This window comes from Rhamphochromis sp. 'chilingali' (assembly GCF_963969265.1).
Source record: "Rhamphochromis sp. 'chilingali' genome assembly, chromosome: 6".
Lineage (NCBI taxonomy): Eukaryota > Metazoa > Chordata > Actinopteri > Cichliformes > Cichlidae > Rhamphochromis > Rhamphochromis sp. 'chilingali'.
Genome location: NC_137933.1, coordinates 22,475,363 through 22,497,353, shown reverse-complemented (window position 1 = coordinate 22,497,353; position 21,991 = coordinate 22,475,363). Strand labels below are relative to the sequence as shown.

The following is a 21,991-nucleotide window of genomic DNA, read 5'->3' as shown; positions in this document are numbered from 1 at the left end:
CAGTATAATGTCCTCATAACTGTATATCAGGCGCTTGTTGATCAAGATTTAGTATTTTGGTCTAAATAACCCAAAATGTGATGTCCACATGTGTGGACGCCAGGCTGGAGTAAAGTGTTAGAGCTATTTATACCTATGTAAACTTTTATACGCTGGTTTTTACCTGTCTTGTTTCAGAAAGGTTTAAAAGGGTAATGTCCACAGTTTGTTTATTTATTTATTTGAATTCCACATTTTATTAAAGTAATTGAGCTTGAACACAGAAAAAACTGAATCAAATAATCATAAAATCAAATCACTTGCACTATACTGAAGTCTAATCTACTCTGAGCTAATGCCGGTTTCCAACACTAATGATCGGGTGAAGGAGAGAGATGAGGGTGTGCACGGCCACTGGTGCTCTTATCCCTGTTCTTTGTGATACAATCCAACAGGAAAGCAGTCAAACCTTTGGACATTAGCCAAGTTAACGTTCACAAATATATACACACAGAGGAACTCTGAGCCCCAATGTCAGCATTAGCACAAACATGCCACTTCATACCAAATCTCAGTGTGAGGTCAGGTGTTAGTCTCATTCCATTATTCTGGCTATATTTTTACTCATTACTATTAAACTTATACTTAAGACTAACTATTAACAAAATCACACCCCAATAACTCTGTTATTACACTTTGTATTTAATCATAAAAAGGCTGGATGTTGAAACCTCTTACTTCTATTTTGTATGAGCCGGGGGTTCTCAACAGCTGATACTCTATGTCCAAAAAGTGACAGGTATCGTTTTATGGAGCAAAAAACTTAAGAGCGCATATTTTATAAATAATACCAACAATTACAAATGCAGACCTTTAATAGTAATAAGTAATCCTTTATTTATAATGCATAGCAATATAAAAATAGTAACATATGAAAATATTACAATGGGCACAGATGAATTTGTATCAAAAACAGCAACCAAGCCAAAGTAATGAATAACACACATAAATAACAACTGCTTGAGAGAGCAAACAATTTCTTTTCATCTGTTCCTTGGCAGAAAGTTAAGACAGCTATTCAGCTTTAGGTTTCAATAAACAGAAGTAATGGATGCAGTCCCTTTGAAATGTCACACAAAAGTCTACTTGTGCATATACTTAGCTTTAACTCTTCTCTTTTTTGTTTTGTATTCCAAAAGGTTTTCATTTTCTCCAGAGGATGTCTCTCTTTCAGTGGTTATCGACTGTTCACATTCATTTTCACAGACTGCTGGAATGTCGATGCTGGCCGAACATTTCTTGCTAGAATACAATGGCCTAATTTTGCGTGCATTATCTGTCGTCTTTATTTCGTACTGGCATATACTTTTGCCTACTTGTTTTGTTTTTAAGACATTTGTATGCAGTTCATCTATCATTGCAGTAATACCCTCTGGAATGAATGCCCACTGTTTAACTGTGTCTAAAACAGCATTTAGTTTTCCAACCGCATCTTCTGTGCATTTTTTGTCTGTGCTTTCAACTACAGGAGTGTCATTCAAAGTTGATAGAGGACTTTTCAGAGAGTTTTTCATTTGTTTAAAATGGCTACAAGCCACCTTCAGGCAAGCACATGTGTTATAGTGAGAGAACGTACAACAAGTGCACTGAAGTGTTTCAGCCGATGCAAAAAAACAGATTTCCAAACAAACTTGGCATTTTTATCACTTTCAAGTCCTCACAGTGTACAAAGTAATGCCTTTCTTTCACTGCAATTCTTGCCAAGGTAGAAATGTCTGTTTCCATGTTTGGATAGATGTCATTGTCAACCTCTGCTAATTTTGCAAGTAACACTAGATGCTTGCAAAGAAGTCCTCGTAAGCCATATGTACAGTTGCAGTAGGACTCAACAGGGCAGACATCATACACTATGTCTTCTCTTGACTCAGATGGGACTTGATATGCATTAACTCCATGGCTGTTCTTGACTGTAATTTTAAGAGCCCAACCACTTTCCATCAGTCTTGAAGCAGAGTCTGAAACTTGAGACAAGGTGTCAGCAAACCTGTTTTTCATGCGGTCCACATCTTGCAGGGTTTTTATGACTGAGAAGTAGTCGTCGGCCTTCCCTAGGAGCACTTCAATCAGATCATCCAGACGCCTATTCGTGTAGCCAGATAAAAACTGGTATTTCAGGCGGTGGAAAAATCTGAACAAAAGTTATTTGAAATGATTAGTAACTGTAATTGAAGGAATTTAAAGTTTTAATCAAGACTGTATTATTTTTAAAAAAAATTGGAATACCTATTGCACACGTCTTTTATAAAGGAATGCTCTGTGCCGGTTTAGCTGATTTAGGCAAATCCACCTACTCTGTTTTTTGTTGTGATAACATAAAAAACGCTGCTAGAATTTAAAGGATTTGCCTAAAACCTGTTCTGGCAATGACATGAAGAACCTACTCAGTTTAGCCTCTTGGACTAAAGCATAATATCTTTTTTTCAGCAATACAATCGAATGAGGTCAAAATAATAAATCATACCTTTCAATCACATTGTTTGTTTCAGAACGAGCGTGACTGAAGCGACGGCCGTAGTCACACCACATGTGGCCAATGCCTTCCCAGTGCTTCTGAAAATACTGGCACACCAAAGGGTATTGCTTAAATGTCTGGCAGAACTCTGCTGATGTGGCTTTAAAGTCGTCCTCCTAAGAGAATTGGATGCAACAGAATATATTTCAATCCATTTAACAGACCTATTGAAATCTTTAATATTATGTATTGAAGCCCTTTTCCTTTTATTGAATAACATTAAGAATTTTAAGTTATTAATAATATGTCGTGTTTTTGTATTAAGAAGCAATTATTTCTTCCCTTACAATGGCTAAGAAGGAACACTAAACCTATAAGCATATTTGGTTTCAGCATCTGTCTGTGAAAGAATCCCACTCACAAGTTCTACTGCACAGTGGGTGACACAATGATGGTCTGCACAGCTTAAGTACTTGTTTTGATAAGCAAGATAAGAAGCCAGTTTTAGAAATTGTTTCAAAAATCTATTTTGTATCTCTCTGTAACTTCTTTTAGCAACTGAAAGTTATTATGCTCATAGTGTAATCAAGAAATCAAAATGTGAAATAGACAAATTACACTTACAGATGTGCAAGCTTTCAGCTTACAAAAGAAAGAAATGATTTCATTTCTCTTTTGGGTGTTAGAAAGCCCATGGACCCCGGACTCTGATTTTGAAAGCCATCGATTAACAGCCTGTGAATGTAAGAGAAAAAAAGTTAATCTGGAGAGAGAGACAGAGGAGCAGCTGTACAAAAAGCATAAAAGAAAGCTGACGTCCAAAAATAACTTTGTCACTCACTGGACAAGAGGACCTGTGCATTACAGAAATCAACCAGGCAAACATATTTTTAAATGTCAAAAAGAGCTTTGAGAAGCAGCCACCAGAAGATGAGTGCACTGTGGTCTTAAATGAATGGACAAAGTCACTCAACATTTTATCCCTTTATATTCATTAACCTGAGTAGGTGAATATCACAATGAGGCAAATCATAACAACAGGACCCTGTTGTAAAAATGTGTTTCAGGTGCATCTTAGACAACGTGAAAAGAAAACAATGTGGTTTACCTGCAAGACATGGTACCAGCATAGAAGGATAGCTGACTCTGGAAAAACCTTCTGCAAAGCATTTATTTCCGCAAAGTCTTTGTCAACCATAAATGCTCTACAGAAAAAAAGAAAACACTAAATGAGATTAAACAGTATGAAAATGTTTTTGCTATCTCAAAGCACCACTTCAATGCCAAATTAAACATTTCAACTCACAAGTAGATATATAAAATACTGCATACAGCCTATAGGAATAACTTTAACAACTGGAAAGGAAAGTTTTTTGCAGCCCATGCTGCAGCTATAGCATTAGATTCTGGCATGTTATAACTTTTTTGAAAAGGAATTATTTCAAAATTAATAGCTGTCAATGTATTTTTAACCTCAGGGAAGTTGGGAAATGCTCACAAACTATTCCAAGAACAGTTTCCAGGGTTTTCTGACTTTCGTTGCTGACAATAGCATAGGCCACAGGGACTCCATGCCCATGATCATCTCTTACAACAAGTGTGAATAAGGGAAATGAATACTGGTTAACGCAGTGCGTGGTGTCAACAAATACTAACTGTTTTGCACAGTTCTCCATGTTTGATTTCATTACAGGTGTCTGCAAAACAATCATTAGTTCTTGGTCAGATGTGTATGGTTGATAGAAGAGAACATGTTCTTGATGTTTTCCATTAAGTAAGGTATGTACACTTTGACTGTCTCCACAGTTAAAGTGCTTCTTCCTCATCATGCAGGTTCTAACACTGTCAATGTCACGTGGTGTGACAAAATGCTCTCTGTTGTGAAGATCTCTGTGTCCATGTTCTTTGGCCCATTTACGACATTCGGTTAGTATGATGGCTGGCTTAGTTCCAAGGGAAAGCAGTTCCTCAATCTTCCTCCTCAAATCACTGGAAATATTGTTGAAATGTGCGTCTTTTGGGTCCGAAGGATCATGCCCATCATGCTTATCATATGTACGCTGCACGATGACTGTGTGGTCTTTCCAACATTTGAGTACTTTAAATGAAACATAAGCCTTACAGCCCACTGCTCTGTAGCTGTTTCGACTTTTTTCCCCAGCTCTGATGCAGTTGAATTTGTAATAGTCTCTTTTCCTGTCTTTACCTGAGGCAACATTTAAACATTTATAATGTCCATGAAGGGTTAATGAGTTCAATTTTTCTAACACTGAATGGGTCCTCCTGGCATTGTGACACATGCACACAAAGTTGTGTGTCTTTTCCAGTTCTTTTTTTTTTTCGTCATTCAGAACACTTCTTCTAATTATATCGTCCATTTCTGGTGGAAAAATAACGAAGGTTTAATTAGTCAATATTCATTAATTCATTTTAACTTGTTTTGGTTTTTTTTGCAATACAATGTAAATATTAAAAAAAAAAATATATATATATATATATATATATATATATATATATATACACACACATACATATATATACATATATATATATATATCAATCAAACGGGGGCTAAAAGAAGCTAAACTTTCATATGGTATGTCTCTGGCAACTTTAACATGATGTCCCGGGGACAACATTTACGCGATGTCCCGGGGACAACATTTACGCGATGTCCCGGGGACAACATTTACGCGATGTCCCTGGGACAACATTTACGCGATGTCCCTGGGACAACATTTACGCGATGTACCAGGACAAATTTGTAAATTTCTGGATTACTGTTAATCTCCATAGAATCAAGAACTCATGTCCAGTTTCACAGCTATGGACCAGTTAATTATGTTTCCAGGTGATAGTTTGATTCATAGATTCAGCACACAACCATAAGTCTAGGCCTTTTAGTCCAGATTCTCTTCACTTATGTTTGTAAAATGATCAGGGAAGCTACTGCAATTTTGCCTGACCCAACCCCCGGACCACGAAACACACAAAAAGTTGGGGAACGCTGGTCTAGAGAACACTGGTTAGCTAATGCTGTCGTCAAGTAGCCTATCACTAGCAAACAAACAGCAAGCCAAGTGAGGAACATATGTATAATGCTTACCGTTTATTAAAGGAAAGTATCCTAAATTGACTTCAAATTCGGCAGACAGGCGAATTGACTTCAAATTCGGCGGACAGGCGGCGGTTTCTCGCTTCTTCACTTGTATTTCGAAATACTCGAAGGCGGGTATTTCGAAGTCGCAAAGGAATGACGTCACAAGAAGGTGATTGGTCACTTGCCATGTTGAACCTGGAACAACATTAATTATGATGATGTGGGAACAATGCTGACACGAGGAAATCAGATCGTCCATATAAACTCCGTCATGCTAGCTAATACACAGTACGAGTTATTGTAACTAACTGTAAAAAGTTAGCACAAATAATAAACTCCACCTAAACTTGGTTTATATCTGACCCAGATAGACTGTAGGTCATAACTCCTCACCTGAAGTTCAGTTCACCTGACACTCGGACCTGCGGCCGCCTCGGGTCTCTCCTCCTGCCTCCCCTTTCCCTCATCCACTTGCTGGCCTCTGTGGAAGCTCCGACATAGCCACCACCACCAAACAACTGAGTTATTTTTACACATCGGTCAGCGTCTGGCCAATCCGCCACTTTTCATTGTTTATACTGTTACCAAAAAAACCAAACATACAAAAAAACATTGGCCCATAAAAACGAAAAATCACCATCAGCCCACTGGGCAAATGCCCAATGTCCAGTACAGCTATGGGTTTCATCCATGGCAATATGCATTAGAAGTGGGGAAAATGGGCAAGGATTTGCACAAATTTGAAAAAGACCAAATTGTGATGCAAGATGGTTGAGTCAGAGAATCTTGGCCAGTCATTCGTCTGAGATCAATGGAGTCTAGCTCAATTTGTAAATGTGTAAAAGATTTTCTCATGCAAAATGTAGATAAAAGTGTATACAAAAATAGAACTGAAACACTCTGTTGTTTAAACAAACCCTCAGACTATTTTCTGAATCTTTCCAACTATTCCTTTCAGGTGGATACAGAGAACTGTTAAATGCTTTCAATTAGAGGTGCAAAATTACAATTCCAAATTTTTTTAACCTACAAGAGCAAAGCAGTGTGACCCTTAAACACTGCTGTGATATTTGTAGTTTCGTGACAAACAACTGGAGCTAGTCTTAGCAGAACGGAGAGTTCCTTTGCCCGGTCCAATTTAGCACCAACTATAAATCTTGGATGGGCCAGTCTGATGGTTGCCAGGCAACTGTACATAATTCACAGAAACACCACAATGTTTTGTTGTTGCTCATTGATTTTTGTAAACATTAAACAAACATGATGTAACGTGTTAATTTGTGGGACCTACAGGTGCTCATAGGCAGACGGGTTTAGCTCTAGACATACAGGTTGTGGCTTTGTACAAAGATATTAGAGCTGTATCAGTTTAAGTATATATAAAAACAAAAATGCCAAATTATCCCCATATTTGGTTAAACCATGTTGTATTTCACTGGAATCAGTACACTGCCAGCTCAGCAGGCAACTTGTATGTGACAGCTGATGGGAAAGTAAAAAGTGACAATCCATTAGCCTAAATTTGTAAAACACAGAGGAGAATAAAACAGCACTTTCTTCCTAATCTAAGTTTCTTATAGTTGGTGTTCTAACTCTGATCAATACGAGTCCACTCAGTTCTAATACCTTGATTTAATTTGGCCTGATTCAGTCCACCCACTGCTTTCACTCACTGTATGCGCAAAGTGGCTAGTTGCAAATAATCAATAATAACTCAATGAATTGCCAATACAACTCCAACAGAATGAATTTGAATGCTGTCTTGATGCATGCTAATTCATCCGGGTAAGTAAATACAAAACGGTTGATTCTGTTCATCTAGACGTCGTGTTTTCAGTGGAAGAAACGTTTCGTCACTCATCCAAGTGATTTCTTCAGTACTCATGGTACTCATGGCTATTGATCAATGGGCTTTGATCAGTTGTTGTTGATCAATGGTCGTGACAATGTGCATATTAATGATCAAGGAACTCTCCTCACAACCCATTGTTCATTAGATGGGTTAGATTCAGTCATTGTGCAGATATACTGTTTATAAGATTGGAGAAACCTGCAGTCAGCTGAGACTGAAGGAGTCACTTGGATGAGTGATGAAACATTTCTCCCACTGAAAACACTACGTCTAGATGAACAGAATCAACCTTTTGGAATGTGAATGCTGAACATGAAACTGACTATTCACAGATTTAATTTAACCCATGACTATGCCGCACCATTTTGGCTCTTTCATCTCTTTTTATGTGACATCCCCTGGTGAGTAATAGGTGAACAGGACTTCCTTTCCTGTGTTGCTGTTTAGACTCAAATCGGTCTGATGTTTAATGGCCCGTAGTGACGAAATAATAACTTCCCTCTGGTACACCAGAGAGATAGAAGCCAGCAGAATAAACCTGCTGTTCTCCACAGAACCAGCCAAGGTGTACTCTCAGTGGCAGGGGAACAATATGACAATATGAGAACAGCACCACCAAGGCTGGAGACAGAGCAATACCGGAAGAGTGTATGTGTCAGGATCCTGGGTCATTCGACCCAGCGTTCTTAGTTTTTCCTGTGTTCCTGTTTCATGTCAAGTTCATTTGTTATTCTTGGAGTTATTTTATCAGTCCTAAGTTGCTTAGTTTATTGAGCTTCCCCTCCTTGTGTTACATTCCATGTTTTCCCAGCCCGTCATGTCTGTGCTCTCCCTCGTGCTTCTCTGTGCTTCCCTCTGGTCTGTGTCTCTGTGTATTTCCTGTTTTAAAATACAGGGGGCTGCAGGTAAGCCTTGATGAAACGCTTCACAAAAATCAAGAGTTGCTTCAAAAGAAAAAGCAACAGGACATAAAACAAAAAGAAATGGATTGCAAGCTTGAAGACACGGAGGAAAAGTACAGAGTGCTCCAAATAAGGCTGGCAAAAAAATAAAGAATTTCTTCAAGAGGAAGAGCAACAGGAGATAAAACAGAAAGAAGAAAAACTTCTTCTTCTCCAGGACTTTGAGAGGAAAATAAAAAAATAAAAAAAATGCAAGAATTTTATAATACAATGAAGTACAAAGTAGTGAAACTAGCAGCTATAATATAGGCGGCTTACCCCAAAACCAGAGGCGCTATACTGCACGGTGGACGTAATTCAAATGCTTCTCCCCACCACGGCTGAAGTAAAAAGGAGAAACGGCCGCGCTACAACGAGCCGCAGAAATATTACTACTAGTTTCACTACTTCTGAGAGAAATCAGAGGTCAAAAGGAAGCCTACCTGTAGCAGTCACACGATCCGATCGTCTCGGTAAATTAACCTATAACAATAGGCCAGCATTTACTGCTGTGTTGCGCCAGAAGCTCAGGAGGAATGAACCAACAAAAAAAACGGCTTCCCTTTATACAGATAGATACCACCCTGTAATCAATATGCAGGTGGGTTCCTAACTAGGAGTGAGTGCAGAGGAAAGAGAGAGAGAGAGAGAGAGAGAGAGAGGGAGAAGTGAGCAAGCAAACAACCAAGAGAGAGAGACACGCGCAACCCATCCGGCCACATCTACCCCCCTTTTTGCATAGGTGCCCCGACAATGACTCAAGGAAGCACTAACACCATGGCCTGAATATGGTAAGCTGAGCAGTAGCAACTGGTCCAGATTCGGCAGGACATGGCAAGCGATGAATGTTAGAGAGCCCACCAGCTGTGGAGCGTGCTGTTCTCCGCAGTTGTGGCCCACTCACCTCAGACTGTCCAACAGAGCCTGAGGAAGAATCTGGGGGAGCAGAGGTCGGGGGTGCTACAGGCACGTTGGAAATAGGCCTGGGCTCCACCAATGGAACTGTTGAGGTGTCGGGAAGTGACGCCATGGGTGCCACAGATTGTGAGGGTACCTCAGGGACGAGGAGCCACAACTCATCGTCACTCAGAGAGGTCCGCTCTAAATCAGCAGGCACAGGTGGGGGTGGAGCCTGTGGACAAGGTGCAGGAGGCCCCGGGCTGACCTGTGCCTTCAACATGTCGTGATGGACATGTCAAACCTTCTCCAAGTCTCCCACGGGGGCAATGGTATAAACAGCCCCGTTCCCTTGAGGTGTCCTATGCACCTGATAGACAACAGAGCTCCACAGGTCCTGGATCTTGTGCTGGCCCCGGGCGATGTGATCTCAAAGATACACCAGCTGACCGACCTTTTAAAGTGCAGGCTCTGTGCCCGACAACCGTGCCCGAGCTCCCTCAAAAGCCACCATTAACCTGGCTTGATGCTCGGCCACCCAATCCTGTACCTCTCTAGGCACTGGGTCCTGAACCCGGCCTAGAAGGAAGTCAATAGACAGGCTAGGATCCCTGCCAAACATCAGGAAAAATGGTGACTCTCCAGTGCCCTGATGGGGTGTGCTATTATAGCAAAAGAGCAAGTGTGGTAAGCACACAGCCCAGTCGCGCTTCCAAGATGATGGCAGGGTCCGTAGGAGGTTGTGGAGGGTTCGGTTAAACCATTCGCACTGCCCATTACCCGCAGGATGGTCAGGAGTTGTACGGGACTTGGCTACCCAATACAATTCACATAGCTGTTGCATCACCAAACTCTCAAAATTTCTACCCTGGTCGGAGTGGAGGCGGCTAGGAACGCCAAACTTTAAAAAAACACTCCGTTAACAACACCTGGGCCACAGTAGTATTTGTGGCCCACTGTATTTGCTGAAAACATCAGTCATGACCAAGACGTTTTCAACTCCACTACGGGAAGGTTCCAACACTGTAAAGTCTATGGCCAGGATTTCATTTGGCCTAGACGCGAACAGCGGCCCATGTAACTATAAGACCCCAACTCTGAGTCTTTTGCAACCTGACAACGTTCACAACGCTGAACCCATTGCCTAACACCACCTTCTATGTCTTGGGAGAGAACTGCACCCAAACCACTGTGACTGGTGTCAATCTCCAAGATAAATGGGCGTGTGAAGTCGGCATACGCCAGCACAGAGGCAGACACAAGCTTCGCTTTCAGGGCCTCAAAACTCTCCTCGCACTGATTTGTCCAGATGGCACTCAAGGTCTGTCCCGAGCCCTTCTTTGACTTGGTGCCAGCCAATTTAGCCACCATTGATGGAGGGGAGCCACCAATGTGGCGAACCCCTCCACAAAGCGCCGGTAGTAGCTGGCGAAACTCAAAAAGGATCGCAAAACTGACACGGAACGAGAACACTGCCACTTGGTTACTGCGTTGACCTTGGCTGGATCGGTGGAGACACCCTTGCAAGAGATTACATGGCCCAAGTAGTTAACCTTCTGCTGGAAAAAGGCACATTTTTCCAGCTTAGCCTTGAGCCCCTCTTGCTGCAGCCTTACCAGCACCATCTCTAACCACTGCAGATGCTGAGAGACCGACGAGGAGTACACAATGATGTCGTCCAGGTACAGCAGTAGCGACTGGCACAGCTGGTCCCCGAACATCCTCTGCATTAGGCGCTAGAAGGTACCGGGAGCGTTGCACAGCCCGAATGGCATACGATTCCACTCGAACAGGGTTAGGGTCTCATAATCGGAAGGAGGAATACACCTGTACCTCTGCCGGACAGGTACGTCATCAAGCAGAGGTATGTCGTGCGAAATGAGGTTTGTGCAGCCCAAGTCTCCCTCATGAGCAGAGAAAACAGAGCGGTACTTCTGTAAAAGTAACCGTACCTCATGTTGTTCTGACTCAGCGAGAGCAGACAGGTCAATCACATCCACCATGTCTTGAGCAGAGCTGCTTGTAGTATGGGAGGAAACTGTGACGGGAAAGGAGTGTTCCTCGCTAACACCAGCAGGGAGGCTAACAACAGTAGCTTGGCTTATCACTCCTAAACGGGCCCGTGGGTGGAGAACAGCTTCTGCTGTCCCCACATTAGTGACTGGGATGTAGGTAACGCCCTTATCCACCTGGACCAAACATGGAGAGGCCAGCAACCCAACTGGCAACCTGGACTCAGGAGGCTCAAAAAGCATAGCCTGACCTGACAACTGCTGAGAACAGGTGGTGGCCACCAGCTGCATGACACCACCAGGTACCCGCAGGCCCTGTACCTTGACGGTACCGACAGGGTCCTCTGGGGCTTGGGCTGCAGACTAGTGACACTGATGTAAGGCCTCCAAAACTGGTCTCGGTGCCTGTGACACAGAAGGTGAATTAAACAAAGAGCCCAAGGTGCGTCCTCCTCCCCTGCAGCGGCGCAGCAGACAATGCCCCGCCACATACATTAACCAGGTAAAATACATATTTAGGCAGAATTTTGCAAATATCTGTTTTTCTGTTTTTAGCAGCATAGTGCTTTTTGTCCAATTATTTTTTTAAAAGTCAGGCCAAGGCTCCAAAAGCCCAAAGGCGATATAAGGGTGGCGGCTCACAACAGTTTTTGTGTGCTACATGGATCATTTTAGTTCAGCTGGGTGTCTTCCCTTTGGTTATATTTTTTTAAGACTTCAAAATGTGTTAATTACATAAATAAAGTGTAATTTTCTTTCTAGTACTTCATGGATTTCATAAGCAACACACCTTAGTTGTTCACACAAAGCATAAAAGTAAAAAACAATATATACAGTGTTATCTTCATTTTAGATGTCAAAAAGTATTTGCGGCTCCCAGTGTTTTCTTTTGCGTGGAAACCGGGTCCAAATGGCTCTTTGGGTATTAAAGGTTGCTGACCCCTGTCCTAGACCAACTAAAATCAGGTAGCGAAATGCTAAAATCCTGATGCTCTTCCTCCTGAACCTGGATGCTGCTGTCTTGTCTACAATCACATACAAACAAAATCTTCAAACAGGTGGGTTATTTCTCAGCAAATATAAAACAAATTATTAAACCAAACGTCTACCTCAAATGTGCATCCTGTCGACCAACGTAGCTAATAGTATTTGTAAATTTAAGGAGATTAAGGTTATATTTGCCCTTTTGTTTATAGGGTTCGATTGCTGCCGCATCCTCTCAGTGACCAACCACCTGATTTTAAGTGAGGAGTCGAAACGCCTAGCTGCTGTCTTGTCTTGTTTTGTCTTGTGTTCCGTTCTGTTGGCTGTCCAGTTTTGTTCCTGCTGCTTTGCCTCGCCTCGCCTCTGGGGGCTTTGGGTCTCACTTTAAGCCCCTTCTGGACTATTGTTTGCACTCTCGCTTCCGCGGCTGGCTAGGGCGATCCTCAGCTGCATATCGGGCTGGTGCTACAAAACTGGTACTGCCTCCCCTGGTTGCTCCCAGTTTGTGGAGAGCTGCATGAGACTGAGTGAGGCTACGGACAATCATAACCAGCACCAGCTGTGGGCTGCAAAGAAGTGAGTGCAAAGATTTTCAATCTGTGCTCTGTGGTGTGTGTGGGTGTGTTTTATTAAAGATTTTAGTTTTTCTTTTAATTCTTTTTTTTAAAATTATATAGAGAGCCTGTTATTTGGTGTCCCGTGTTTTATTCTTTTCATGTGTATGTCTTGTGCTTTTATTTCAGCGAACTGAGGATCTACCAGCGGCCGTGGGACCTCAGGTGGCGGGTCGTTTTCCACACTTCCTTTGTTGTACAGCACCGGGTGGTTTTCTTTTTGGTCCACCGCTGCTGGTAAGTCCCAGTTGTCTGTTTTATTTTTATTGTAATCTGGGACACAGTTTTAGATGACACTACATTCAGTGCTCTGTCATTGTTGATGTTTTTATTTTATTTTATATTAATAAATAAAATTGTGTTAATATTTGAGCCGGCCTGAGTGTGAATCCCTGAACCTGTACAAACGTTGTTGGTTCTTTTTATTACATTTTATTCCCAAACAATTTTATTTCCTGGGGGTGAAATTCCCCTAGGTGGCGTTGTCATTTTATTACTTTTTTTATAGCCCCGCCAACCACTTGGTCACACAAAGTAAGATCAATGAAATGCTGAGGAAAAAACACAACTTGAGGAACTTTCTAACAACTTGAAGTCCAAAAGCACTCTAATGGAGGCGCAAAAGCAACAACAAGAGAAAACACATGAAGACCTGTAGTGTACGATTCAAGAAATCCAGAGAAGTCAGCAGTTAGAAGAAAAGCACAACAACACACAAAAGAGAAATAAAGAAATGCACAAGGCAAAGCTAATACAAGAGGCAACATCTAAAGAACTAAAAGAAAAGCTTGAAGAAAAACAAGGAAAAATGGAAGCCATGGAGAAAAGATGCAAGAAACTTGAAACTCAAAATGCAGAAACAATCAATGAGTTGAAAATCCTCATCCTAGAGAAAAAAAGGGCTCATGGAACAATGCCTGAAAAAGAAGCAAAAACTCTTACGCTTGTTCCAAAAGAGGGAGACTGCTGCTCCTCGCCTGATGTAATCTCATCTTCCTCCACCTCTGTTCCATCTTAATTCCCCCCCTCCCTCTTTACCTTTTTCTCCTAACACCTCTCCCCTCCTTTCTTCATCCTTTTTCTATTTCACCCTCACCCCCAACCAGTCTTGACTGCCCCCTCTATTTCTTTTGTTTGGTTTGGCTTGGTTTGGTTTTTTTAACCTATTTTTCCTTCTACCTTTTCCTTTACTTCTGGATCCAAATCACAGAAGGAATTAAATAAAACAAAAAGACAAACAGAAAAACAAAACAAAAATATGTTTCTCTCCCTTCCCAGGTTAGGTTTGGTTTTAAATCCTGATTCGTATCAGCTACCAGTTAACCTATATTAGTTCCTTTTAAATTAATCTAAGCTTCTTATAGTTGGTGTTCTAACTCTCTGATCAATACGAGTCCACTCAGTTCTAATAGCGCAATTTAATTTGGCCTAATTCAGTCCACCCAATGCTTTCACTCACTGTATGTGCAAAGTGGCTGGTTATGAATACCCAATAACATTTCAATAAGTTACCAATACAACTCCAACAGAATGAGTTTGATTGCTAAACATGAAATCGACTGTTCACAATCGACTGTTACAAGAAAATCAGTTGAATTCCCAATCCAGTGTGTAATCACTTCATGGCTTAAATCATCTGCACGCTGCAGTAACAGAAAATACTGTCAAGGCATACTGGGTGGTAGGTGGAGAGCAGACCCAAAACGCAGGAACACTCAGACAAAAGTAAACTCAAAGTACAGCTTTATTAGCTAGAACCATCAAGCTTAACAAAAACGGAGAGATCCTCCGCCTGTGCGTTGTGCTGGTTGGTTGTAATATCTGAACCTATCCAGCTGGCTTGCTCCAGTGTTCATGGGGAGCTGTACAGGATTCCTCTTCTTTTGAGGGACCATGATCAATATTTTAACAACCATAACCAGCACAGGCCACTCTTCACTCGCGTGGTGCAAGTTCAGTCTGTGTTTTGTATTTTATTCTAAGTGTGTGTCCGTGTGTGGTTCTTTATTTTATTAAAATGTATATTGTCTCCTGATTGTGCTCAGCAAGCTCTGTGCTCAGTGTCCTTTTAGAGTTTTTCTTTGACTTTTAATGTGTCGTTTAGTTTTTTATTACAGCGAACTGAGGACGCCACCAGTAGCCATGGGACCTTTGGTGGTGGGTCGTTTTCCACACGTCCTTTGTTGTACAGTACCTGGGGTGTAGACATGATTTTTCGTGTGGTTTTCTTTTGGGCCTCAACTAATGGCAAGTTCAGTTCAATGTACGGTTTTATGTAATCCAGGACACTGTTATAGAATAAACTGTGCCACAGTCAGCCTTTATTGCTTTATTCTTTGTTTCATTTTTATAAATACAAATAAAGACATATTTGAGCCAATCTGCCTCAGAAGTGCATCCTTGAACCTGTGCGACCTTTTCTGGTTTGTACGAAGACTTTATATTTCCTCGAGGGGAAATTATGTCACGGTTCTGGGTCATGTTGACCCAGCTTTCTGTTTTTTATGCTTTGGTGTTTTTCTAGATTATGATTTATGATTTTATTAATCAGTGATACTGTTTTGATTATGATTATTATTTAGTAGGCTTTGGTCAGTGTCAAGTCTGTCTCTCTCTGTCTAGTCCGTGTCTTAGTAAAGTGTGTTTTGTTTCCTGTTTTACTTTGAAGGTTCTTGTTCCTGTCTGATGTCAGTGTTCCGGCTTTGCTCTCCCTGTCTCGTTAGGTCTTATTCCTCCCAGCTGTGTTCCCCTTCTGTCTCTAGTTCCTTGATGACTCCCTCAGTGTATTTAAGCCCAGTGCGTCTTTGTGTCAGTGTCGCGTCGTTAACGTCTGTTCACCCTCGCTTCCTCTGTGTGTTCCATTTGCCAGCCTGCCAACCTGTCTAGTTATTCTGTTCACCCAGTTTAGTTAGTGTTTTTCCTGTTCAGTTTCATACCAGCAATAAAGCTGTGTGCTTTGAGTTACTTCTGCCTCCGTGAGGCCTGCGTTTTGGGTTATCTCTTCCTGCCTGCCTACACACAGACATGACAAATTGTCATTTAATAATTTTTATGTAACTCCTTTTGACCACTTTGTCACATGTGGAAATAAATTGCAAGAGACCTTTCAACACAAAGAACAATGCCATATATCAGCATTTTACCAATAAATAAAGTTGTGGTCCAGATCCAAAACTATTTAATAGGTTTTGGATCTGGATTAAATTTTATTTTATTTTATTTAAATTAAATTGTGGAGAAAACCAATGTTTTCTCTACAGTTTAATGAAATTTAGTAATTTTTTTAAATTTTGCAGACAGATGAACCGTGCTGAAGATGTACTGCCTTGGCAAAGTGGCAAAATACCATTACAAATCAAATCAATCTTTTTTTTTTTTTTTGTGCAAAAATAATGGGTGAGTTGACTATTACCCAGGAAGTACAATTGGGTGACTTTCTCATTTAAAACGGTGCCAAGGATTTAAACAATCCCTTGTTTAATATGCTTCTCATTCTGCCATCCTCAATGAAAACAAATGACCTGAGCAGCATGAGACATGGGGTTAGCAACTCTGATCTTGTTATCCCAAAAGAAGTGATGTGACAGATTTTTAGATGCTTCAGCTGTTTGAAATGCAAATAGAATAAATTAAAAAACACAAGGGGAACACCCATGAATGCCCATAAGCATATGTAAAGTATTCAGGTCTCACAGGCACACACAAACACATGCAAAGACAAAGTACTGCGGCAGCAAGTAGAGTATTTGTTACTGCAGCGATTCCACTGAGAAAGTCTGCATTTTAATGTTCTGCGCAATCAACACTGCACCTGAGCACTGCTCTCATTTTGGTTGTACAGTATTTGACAGAGCAAGCAGAGTCATCAAGGTGACGCAGATGAGTATGAGAAGAACTGTGGGATTGACAGCCATGGTGTAACAATTTTGCTACCCGAGCAATCTGCACTTTGGTCTCAGACCTTGCTAATAAGGAAGAACTAAGCCACAAATCAAAGCTTTGGATTTTACTGCCCAATCCTTGTCAAGACCAAGGCCTGTACATACACTTCAAATGAGAAGCCACTCAAAGGGAACCCGCCACACTTTGAGTGACAGGATGAAGAATTTGCATTTGCAGGGGAGAATGGCATGCAGCTGTTACACCACCTGAAAACAGGGGGGAAAGAATCACGAGTGATTTTCAGTTGCTTCTCTCATGGAGTAGTTTAATGCAATCAAAGATGAACATTAAGTATTTTACATTCCGTACTGCTCAATGTCACACAGTAGAAGAAAGAGCTAATTAATAAACCAAAATAATAATGAAGTTCTTACTATTTGTATTTGAACATTTCCTTACAAAATGGATGACAATAGACATTTTTAGTTTTTACCGTTAGCTTAACCGCCTGAGGCGCATAGCTGCTATGTCTAACTACTCAAAACTATAATAAAATGCTTCTAAAGCTCACAAAACAATGAAGGATTACCTGTAGCAGGGGTGTCCAACTCCAGTCCTTGAGGGCCAGTGTCCTGCAGGTTTTAGATATCACCCTGGGTCAACACAACTGAATCAAATGATTAGTTCATTACCAGGTCTCTGGAGAACTTCAAGACATGCTGAGGAGGCAATTTAACTATTTAAATCAGCTGTGTTGGATCAAGGACACATCTAAAACCTGCAGGACGCCCTTGAGGACTGGAGTTGGACACCCCTGACCTATAGCATCTCTTAACAATATAAGTAAGTAGTATTCAAAGCTCCTCTTTGGATGTTGTCTGCTTTCAGTTCTCTGATCCCACACTGCTTCAATAATGTTGAAGTTTGGGCTCTGGGGAGGTCAGTCCATGACCAGTCATGTCCCGTTGTATGTTTTTCTGTCCAGGTATGCTTTTATTGCAATGGCACTGAGGTTATTGTCATACTGAAAAATAAACTCAGTGCTAATCTGACACTTTTCAGAAAGTACTGCATGGTGGGTAAAAATCTGGCGATACTTTCTATGCTCATGATTACATCAATTCTGAGAAGACTGCCATCTATATATATTTGTGGTGTGTGGAAAAAAACAGAACTTTTTATTTTTTCTTCACTCATTGCAGATAAACATCTGTTTTATATTCTTATTTCTAATTAACTGTATACAATTTAATAGCACACAAAATACATTTTGTCACATGAGTGGGTGATGCTGAACCAGTGTTGAGATTGAAGTTTTTGACCTAACGTCGTTCTAGTATTATGGAGAAGTAAAATAAAAATTGCCTTAGTGGAAAAAAAACTGCCAACTAACCATGCACCCTAAAATCTTGAACTCATATAAACTCAAAAGCTTTCTTGGAGGCCAAAGCAGTGTTTATGTTGGTTGGCTCTTTGTTTATTTGGTGTTTTATTTATTACAAAATGGGATCCGACACATTGCAATAAATATTTATAAGTAAAGTTTTGCAAGCAGTTAGGACTTTGTTTGGACCAGGTTGTAATAAATATGGAATTCAGGTAAATGGTTCAGGAGAGATAGATGGACGGCACAAGTCATCACTTTATTTACTTCTTGAGCACATTTTCGATTTGAATTCTTTACTTTTGGTTTCAACAAACTGTAGTTTTGTTGCTGCACGCTTTATTCTTGGCAGTTTGTTGCAAAATAAAAAGACATAATGGAAGACAACACTTTAACACCTAATATTTTTTATTTATTGCATTGCTACTCTACACATGATGGAAATTCCTGTGGAAAGTCCTGTAAAGCTGATGAAAAAGAATGAAACAGCCATGTGACAAGTTCATTAATGAAGTAACTGACATGGCTTATTTAAACTTCAATGAAAATAACAAATAAAAATAAAACTTAAAAAAAATGTCAAAACATCAGTTTTTGTAAAAAAGAAAAAAAAAAAGACCAAAATGTTTGTCGGAACAATTTCACTGGAAGCACATCTCTGTGTTTTAAAGAACCTATAATCTCACAGAAAATCACAGCACTATATAAAAGCACATTCACAGTGCAACAAGAGAGCGCTGAGAAGAAATAAAGTCGACAGGAGTGGCTCACAGTTATGTTTAGCAAAGCAAGGATGACAATGAAAAAGAACAAAGGAGGCATTTCTTCACACCATTTTCACCAGGAGAGGTGGGTTTGTGTGTGCTGTCCAAATGTGAAGCATTGGTCACACACTTTGCACCTCCAACAAAATGTTTGCATTCCATAGCTCCTGTTACATTACTTTCCCTGTGCTGTAAGAAGGGTTTGAATATCCATGAGCCAAAATGTCCCAGTAGATTTACGCCCCTCCTCGTGAACAAGCTTCAACACCAACAGAGGGGGGCGAGTGTAGAGTCTATTTTAAAACCATGCATATGAATTTCCTAAAAGAAGAACTTAGTTTCTCAGCAGTAAAAGCACATTTTATTGTGCTGCTTATTGTAATTGTAACCTATCCTAATAAGGTTTTTGTATAGATTTGTATACAGCATTAATCAAAGGATAGGTGTGACAATGATACATATTTTTTGTATCAAGAAATGTTACAAATGCACCAAAATCATAAGTCTCTCCATACTTTCTGGCTCGTCTCTGAGTTCCTTTCCTTATACGGAAGACAAAAGCTTTAAAAATTACTTGCACATATAGTTTCATTTCTAAATGAGGCTAACAACTTCCAAACAGGAACTAACAGCTGGGCAGTCCACTTTTTAACAAGCAATTTTAAAGCGGGAATAAAAATGTTGCTGATTATTTTCGGGGATACATTTTATGTGCTGGTGAGATTTTCAGGCAGCAAGAATCAAAATAAACTACAGCGCCGACATTCATGGTAATGAAGGAACATGTCACCCCGTGCAGAAGTGTGGCTTCGTGGTGTATTTTAATGGCTTGCGTACTGAGAAGGAGGTCTGTTGGCACAGAGGGAAAAGCTACATCAGGCTTTACCTACCCAGATAACACTTGTTAGTTTGATCGACTTCATTTTTATCTTTTTGTGAGATGTGCTGATTATTTTTTTTCTTTAATGCTCAAAGTGCAAATTTTCCTAATAGGCATTTGAGATTCACTGCAGTCAGAAAGCTATATGCACATTTTGTCCATTTTTCTTCAGCGTAGGCAGGAAGGTCCATTAGGCCCAAAGAGTTCTGGTTACAGCATTTAAATATTTAGAGTATGTATTGAGTGCCATAAGCAATGGTCTGGACTGATCACACAACTGTGCAACATTTAGTTTTTATAGCTCAGTATTTGCTGTTGCATTCCTAAATGTTCCTTCCAACTGTTTTGTAACTATTACACCCTCATCCCCTCACCAGCAGAAGTGTTTGCTTCAAAATATAATACAGACAGCAGTCTTTTTCTTTCTCCTTCACTGTGTCAGTGTCTACAGGCACAGAAATCAGACTGCTAGTGCTATGACAAGTCAGCGCCATACCACACCAACGGCATTACACAGAGCCCGGGAACAACTTCACATCCTGTCAAACAGTGTTAGCTCAACTCAAAAGCAAGATTAAGGCAGAGACTTGTTTGCTTGATGGCCACAAAATCTTCCTTTCTCTGTGAGGTTACTGCAAGGCCATTGCATGTTATGTATCACCATCGTTCTTTGTGGATTCATGAACACTTATTATTCTGCCAGAGCCCTTTCATCAAACAAAATCTTCTCATTCTCATGTATAATAATCAAATAGCAGCAGTGTCTTCAGATGCTTGTTAAGAAAGAAGATGTAAATGTTTGTGTGCCACGTGATGGAGTGGGTGGAGGAGGACTCGACACTGAACAAGTCTAATCTTTTATTTAGGCAAGAACAAAGCCCCAAAATGCCAAACAGACCAAATTCGCACAAACACAACAAAATGTAGACGGTAACATGTGGGGAAGATACATTCAGCAGGGAGGGCAGACAAGCAATCTGACAAGACCAATGAGAGAGAGGAGGGGGATGAAAGGGTTTAGACAAGTGAAAACAATCAGGACAGTCACAAGGTGGCAAGTAAGACTGACACAGTGCATGAAGGAAAACCAGACTTCAAAGTAAAACAGGAAGTTATCAAAAGGGTAATGCAATCAAAAGACACACTTAACAAGAAGACAAGGCACACTGACAACAAATGCTTAACCACAGGACAATGAGAGGGGGGAACACTGAAGGAACTAAACACAAATAACAAACTCAGGTAGGAAGTGATAATAATACATGAAGCAATGTAAAAAAAAGTACCCCAAACTACATACAAACTAAGTAAGAACCAGAACAGAGATACTATGATTAAACTACGTGTCATCATGCTGCTGTAAGGGTGGAGCCCATCCCAGTTACCACTGAATGTTAAACAGTACAACAAGAAGCGATGCTAAAGATTATTGGGTGTAATTAAAACTTAAAAGTATATATACTCATACAGCAACAACCCACTGCAGTACACTACCAAACACAGTCATGTGCTTATCCAAGTAAATGAGACTCTAAAAACGGCACTACGGAAACTAAATGTATATTTATGCAAATTATTTTTGCATTGAGTATTTTTTACAAGTTAACCCTGTAATACCAAGTGTATCATATTTGATACACAGGTTTTTGAGACCTGTACATGATCAGTGTAATCCTTTTTTTCTGGAAAAACCTGATGTTTAGAGTTAGACACATGCAGTGCTACTCTGAGCAGTGAATTACACAAAAATGCCAGATATAGTGAAAATGATACAAATTTAAACTGATTTATGAAAATTAATTTCTGTTTTTTTAATTGTCAGAAGGTCCAATAAAAAGACAAATTTCAGCTTCAAAAATATATAAAACGTTTTTGCTTTTATTTCATGGTTCAGGCTTTACAGAGGTAACAGTATGACTTATTCTGATGGTCATGATACTCTATATAATTGTTTTTATTGTTTTATGCACATCTATTTTCTTTTAATTCAGTTTACTTCCATCATTTCAATAACTCCATGTGACAGAAAGTTTGCTGAAAAATATCTAAAAAATTTTGTGATGCGACTGTTGAAAGAAATGTTTTTTTAGAAGTACAACAGCTGACACAGAAAGCTGTTAAAACTCTAACTATCCAAGTCTACCTTAAAAGAGATTCCTGTTGATCGCGTCTTGATAATAAAAAAAAACT

At 40.2% G+C, this 21,991-nt stretch overlaps 1 protein-coding gene across 1 annotated transcript; it reads right to left on the bottom strand.

The window, feature by feature from the left end:
* Window positions 1-851: 851 nt before the first annotated feature.
* On the bottom strand, window positions 852-4,781 carry LOC308398881 (uncharacterized protein; the record flags this gene model as incomplete). The annotated part of the gene is made up of 6 exons (XM_080885749.1): window positions 852-2,167; window positions 2,501-2,667; window positions 3,116-3,226; window positions 3,600-3,696; window positions 4,148-4,697; window positions 4,760-4,781. The coding sequence occupies 6 exons, from the start codon at window positions 4,779-4,781 to the stop codon at window positions 1,636-1,638; spliced, it is 1,479 nt and encodes a 492-aa protein (XP_080741875.1). The 3' UTR covers window positions 852-1,635.
* Window positions 4,782-21,991: the final 17,210 nt, after the last annotated feature.